This window comes from Alligator sinensis, unplaced genomic scaffold, assembly GCF_000455745.1.
Source record: "Alligator sinensis unplaced genomic scaffold, ASM45574v1 scaffold59_3, whole genome shotgun sequence".
NCBI lineage: Eukaryota > Metazoa > Chordata > Crocodylia > Alligatoridae > Alligator > Alligator sinensis.
This window is the reverse complement of record NW_005842856.1, coordinates 355,483-361,731: the sequence shown is the minus strand read 5'-3', so window position 1 is coordinate 361,731 and position 6,249 is coordinate 355,483. Positions and strand designations below refer to the sequence as shown.

General features: G+C 45.1%; 1 protein-coding gene across 4 annotated transcripts in view; it reads left to right on the top strand.

The window, feature by feature from the left end:
- PLIN2 (perilipin 2) overlaps positions 1-4,577 on the top strand; it is a 16,772-nt gene extending 12,195 nt beyond the window's left edge. For all 4 annotated transcript variants that reach the window (XM_025191743.1, XM_025191745.1, XM_025191746.1 and 1 more), the window contains one exon: positions 3,217-4,577. In XM_025191743.1, coding sequence (XP_025047528.1) covers positions 3,217-3,351 — 135 coding nt within the window. In that variant the 3' untranslated portion in view covers positions 3,352-4,577. The remainder of the gene's footprint in view (positions 1-3,216) is intronic.
- Positions 4,578-6,249: the final 1,672 nt, after the last annotated feature.

The following is a 6,249-nucleotide window of genomic DNA, read 5'->3' as shown; positions in this document are numbered from 1 at the left end:
AAAGAGACAAATGAGAGAGAGAGAGAGAGGAAAGCAGAGAGAGAACCAGATACACGCACATGCAGACAGAGAACCATGTGCACGAACACAGAGAACCAGAACATACCCATAACAGACGCATGCGCACACACGTATCCAGAACCAGACACATGTGTGCACAGAGGTAGACAAACTCACAGAAGCAGATGTGTGGGCACACGGAGCTGAGCCACTAGACAAAGTCCGCTCCAAGGCACGTGTGCACCCGCCGGTATGGAGCTAATGCTGGAGCCCGGAGCAGATGTTTGCAGCCTCCCAGCTGCAGCCAGCCCAGGCTCTGGGCTGCTGCTGCCAAGCACGGCAGGGCTTGCAGCCTCCCAGCCTGATGCTGGGAGCAGCCCGGGTTTCGTAGCTGGTGGCAGCAGCTGCCTAGAGCCCAGCTCGGTGGTGGTGTGCTGAGCAAAATGGCCTTGCGTGCTGTGCTCGGCACATGTGTCAGGAGTTGCTGACCCCTGTAGTAATGCAAGGACATTTCACTTGGCTCAGATTAGACTAGACTTCATGTATGTGTGGTCTCATGACTTCTATTAGAAGAAAGGCAAGGCATGTTGATTGTTGCTATTTAAATCTGCTTTGTGTTTTCAAACTGTGTTTTTGGGGTTTTTTTTACATAGCATCTTTTCAATAGAAAATTAACTGGCAATCCTTCAAGTTAAAGCAGTCTCTTAATACATATATCCTAGTAACAATTTATGAAATTTTAGCTAGACCTACATTTTAATCCGAAGACCTGAATTGATATAGGGTCCAATAAGCTACACGTTAAGTTTTAAGCACTGGCAACCTCTTGCTATTCCAGTCTTTTTGTCTTTGAGGCAAATTTCTTAAGGTTAACAAAGATGTGATGAATGACCTGGATCACAGCAAAAAAAATAGACACCTAGCTTTCATTCATAGACATTAGGGCTGGAAGAGTCCTTGGAAGATCCATCAAGTCCAGCCCCCTCCCTTGGGGGCAGGAAGTCGGCTAGGGTCAATGGATCCCAGCAAGATAGGCGTCCAAATGTTTCTTAAAAGAGTCCAGAGTAGGTGTTTGCACCACCTCTGGAGGCAGCCTATTCCAGGCCTTGGGGGCTTGGACAGTAAAGAAGTTTATTCTTATATCCAGCCTAAAATAGTCTCGGAGGACTTTGTGACCGTTTGAATTTGTCATCCCTTGGGGCACTCTAGTGAACAGGCATTCCCGCAGATCCTGATGTATACCCCTTTATATACTTATAGGCAGCCACTAAGTCATCCCTAAGCCTGTGCTTTCCTAGGCTGAAGAGTCCCATGGCCTTTCATCATAAGGCCTCTGACCATGCATATGGCTCTCCTCTGGACTCTCCCAAGCTTTTCCACACCCTTTTTAAACTATGGAGCCCAGAATTGGATGTAGTACTCCAGCTGCAGCCTCACCAAGGCCGTGTACAGTGGGAGGATGATGTTCTGAGATTTGCTTAAGAAGCATCTATGGATGCAAGCCAGAGTTTTGTTTGGTCTACCAGCTGTGACATAGCATTGGTGGCTTATGTTCATTTTGGGGGTCATGATTGAACACAAGTCCCTTTCAGCTGTGGTGCTAGCGAGTTTAGCACTGCCGAGCCTATAAGCATGATACGGGTATTTTTCCCTGAGGTGGAGTACCTTGCATTTTTCTGTATTGGGTTCTGTATCAGGTTTTTATCCACCCATTCTCTCAAGCTTAGCCTGGATCACCAGTCTATCTTCAGGTGTGGATAGGATAGGCTGGTAATCCAGGCCGACCTTGACAGGCTTAGAAAATGGGCAGATAAAAGCCTGATGACATTCAATACGAAAAAGTGCAAGGTACTCCACCTCGGGGTGGCGGGGAACCTGCATCATGCTTATAGGCTTGGCAGTGCTATGCTTGATAGCACCACAGCTGAAAGGGACTTGGGTCCCAAAAGGGACCTTCCTTAATTTCACATACTTGAATAGTACAAGATGTGCAAACGTCTGGTGTAAAGAAATTTCTGGAATTGAACTGGGACATACTTTTCTGGACAGGAAACTTCCGATCTTCATAAATCATGTTGCATACTTCCTGTTACATAGGAATATAACTAATGGCACACCGCAGTGCAAGCATGTTGACATTTTCATTACAAAAAACCTGGGTCTAACCTGTGACTGCTGTAATGCAAAAGTATTGAGGAAACCATGTGGTGTCTTTTCCAGATTTTGTTGGTTTACTTCCTACTGTAGTAGGGGGCAGGTGAGAGTACCTACCCCTGCTTCAGCTGCTTTTGTAGTTGCTGCTTTCTCCGATGCCAGTGTATGTAATTGGTAGCAAGGGGAATTGCTGCTAATGCCATGCAGTAATTGAAATGGCAGGAGGCACTGAGCAGGATCAACAGCTGTTATTTGCAGGTGCCTTATACCTGGGAACACACTGTATTAGAGTATTAAAATAGCTCAAATTACACTGGAACTGAAGCTCCTAGGTGACTTGTGCACTTCTGGACAGTGGCCAACCATTCCAGGTATGCTGAGTGGTCTGCTAACCAATCTGCATATGGAAATAGCTTTGACCTAGCAACTATTTAACATTCACACCAATAATGTATATTAATTACACAAGCTGAAGAATGATGTGCATGAGGTATTCCTAAGTGATTCAGTCAGTATTCTCCACCTGGAGTAGAGAAGTGTTCATTCTACTATGAGGGTAATTTTGAATCCCACCCCCCACCTTAACATCTTGATAGATAGATATGTATAGATTCTCTCTTCTCCTTCCATACTATTTGGAAGTGTTAATACCACACTGTTGCAACCAGCTCCTTTCTCAGCCAATCTCTTCAGAGCAAGGTTCAGAAAGCAAGGTTCTGTATTGGTACAATACAGAGCACTTTTGTACCAATACCACCTGTGCCAAACCTGTTTTGTAGATAAATAGGCTCTCAGTCTGCCATCTTGCATCATTCTCATTCTTCCAACTTTATTAGAAGCAACTGCTTTATGCCTTGCTTAAGATGCTTGTCTGTCTCTTCTATTTGTCCAAGTCTAACTCAGCTATGTATGATTGGACAGCATATTTTGTTCCTGTGTTAGTGCTCTGAGCACTTGGAACTCCCATTGCCTTCTGCTGAAGTATACATTGTGTTGTTTGTGTTGAAAACAGGCTGTTCAACCTCGTACTTTCAAATTTATGTTGAGTTTCTTCCTCTGCAGGTGCTAGATTTCTCTATTACAGACTTGTCTTCAGAATCTGATGGGATTCCAGATATTTTGGATTTGGATGAGGAAGACCAGCCAGATTTTTCACATGCAAATGGCCCTTTCATCATGGGACAAAGAGCTGAATAAAGATTGGACACAACACTGTTATTTTAATTCAGTATAACTTTTATTGCCATGTTAAGTTCTGTTTTGGCTTTTTAAAAAGAAAACCTCTATACCCCAAAAGCTGGATAGTTATTTTGGATCAATATGGCTTAACTTAACTGTATCAAACTTCTGATTAGCGTCTTTTTTCCTAAGGAATGCATGTTAGCTTACCTAAGTAGCATCTGCATCAAACTTCCTCATGAGGTCCAAATGTGGCCTGATCAATGTTCTCACCTGATGTGCACATTAATTTATGACCAGGTGCCTGTTTGGCTGTTAGTGGCAGCCAAGACAGCAATTTTAGTACTTTGACCAAAGGGGTATCTACAAACAGAACTGACTAGGTCTTTCCTTTTTAGGATCTGTGTAAAAGCACTTCTGCATCTACCTCTTCCTTGCTAGAAATGGCAGCAGACTTGGATTTGATCATCAGAGCCTCGTCAAGTTTTATTTCAGTTTGGCCCTTTTTCTTACATGCCTGAAGCAGGATTCCTTTGTGTAAAATGCTTCATGTATGAAAAAAATCTCTGTTTTCCTCTACGTGCTTTCCATGGCTGGGAACCTGGTGAGATCAAGAGTAGGGGCTGTGGTTAGAGAAGGGCAAATGAGATACAAATGATGTTGAGAGCTAAAAAAAGCAAGTAAGAAGACAGAAAGAGAAAACAAAGATAAATAGGAAAAAGAAGAGTGATCTCAAAGAAGTGAGAGAAATGGCAAAAATAGAAGGATCGAAGAGACATGGGTAAGAGACAGATAGTAAAAGTTGGAGAAAGTGATCTGAACGGCATAAATCCTGGATTTAAAAGCAGCCCATCACTTTCAGTGATAACCGACTAGAGCAATCAACTGTATGCTGAAGGTTTGATTCTGTATTTCTCACACGCATGTCCTGCTAATTTCAGAGGGAGCTTTGGGGTACAAAAGTGCAGCAGGATCAGGTCTGTTGAGTGCTAATGACTATATTCTGTGTTCTTTGTGCACAAATCCTGCTGACATCACAGGGAAGGCCCTTGTGAGTTCAGAAGTATTATATGGTGCTAATTTTGTAGAGTAGGCCCAGAACTTCTGCTTAAAAATATAATTCTGCTCTTACTATAGGATGAGGCTGACAAGCCCACTCTATAGTAATATAAAAGCTGATTGTTGTGAAAGTTTTAAGGTCTAGACACTGCAATGCCTTGAAATAAAGTTTGAGTTGTATATAATCTTAGGTTTCCTGCAGTTTTATTTCCTTTCTGTGTTTCCTGTAACTAATTCCTATGGAAAAAAGCTCTCATTGTGATTATTCATTGCTGGGGAGATAATGAATTTAAAAAGGACCAGAATGTAGCTCTGATTTAGAAATGGTAATTTGTAATTGGTAATAATGCTCTATGGTCCATAAGTGAAATGCTTATTAAAACATGACAAATGAAGCAGAGAGAGCTTGAAGGTCAGTGAGGGGGATTCATTTAATTCTGGGCTGTCCAACTGGCAGCCCACAGGCTACGTGCAGCCCACAACTGCTTAACTTGCAGCCAGTGGGCTTCTGCTGCCCTTATTCTTGGCTTCTGAGTTCCTTCTACCCCAGGGCAGCCAGAGATAGAGTTAGCATCAGGAGGGGGAAATAAAGGATGGGAGGTGAGGGTGTGTGCTGAGGAGGAATGAGAGGGGAGGGGATGTGTGGTCAAGCATGGGAAGGAAGGAGGTGCCAAAGCAGGGGGTTCTTACCTGATTCAGGGACTTAAACTTCCCAGCTGCTGCTTCTGAAGCATGGTACAAAAGAGGGGTATGACCATGCCTCTGGATCTGCCATTGCCACCTCCTGATCTGAGCTGCCAAGGTCTCCAAGTTCCCCTCCCTCCTCCAGCTTCTGTTTCCTTTTGACAGTGAGGCAAATGGTGATGGGGCAGTGTAGCCCATGTCAGAGGCAACATAGACCATGGCTGCTCCACAGTTGGACAGCTATGATTTAGTGCCTTTAGTTATGATACCAAAAGAACCTCCGGGTGTGATGCAGGAACAAGGGACCACTGAGAAGGAGAGATGGTTTTGCCCAGCCAGAGCCGGATGTGGCCTGAACCTGAACAAAGCCTCAAAGTGGCTGTTCTCAGGCAGCAAGACTTCAGAAACCAATTTAAACAGGAATTTGAAGAATAAGAAATAGGTCACAGACTGTCCCTCTGCTCAGGGCAGACTGATCGTTGAATTTGGGGTCAGGAAGTAATTTTACCCCATGGTCAGATTGGTTCAGAACAGGGGGGGTTTGCCTCCTGGGTGGTGGGGGCATGGCCCTCTACCTGGGATCTCTGGAACATTTATCGGCAGCATTTCATAGAAGCTAGACATTGGCTGCCATTGTTCCCCTGCTTTACCTGTGGCAGGTTAGGGTCTTAGGTCTTTTTTGTATCAGGGTTGATTATGGGTTGTATGGGGTGGTTTGGATAGGATGGTCCTGCCTCATGCAGGCGGGTGGTCTAGGTGACCTCTGGAGGTAGGTCCCTTCCAGTCTGACTTCTCTAGGGTCCTGTGGTTTTATGACTGGCTGGATTGTCATGTATGGTTTAGACAGGGACCGTAGTTCTTAGCCTGTTACCTGGACTCACTTTTGTGACCCCTTTGGGCTCTTCTCATAGAATCAAGGGGAATTAGGGTTAGAAGGTAGCAGTAGCGATGCATAGGGGGTTGCAGGGGGGTGCACATATACCCCCTGAGAGTGCTGGTGCACCCCCTGACTGGCCATGCTCCCTGCTTAGGTGGCAGGCAGGGGGGCAGGTGGGAATGCTGGTGCCCCGCCTGCAAGTGCTGGCTGGGGAGTGGGAATGCCAGACATAGCATTGCGGCCGCTTCTGGTAGTGCCGTGGCCAATTCCAGGAGCAACGTGGCTGGTTTCCCGGT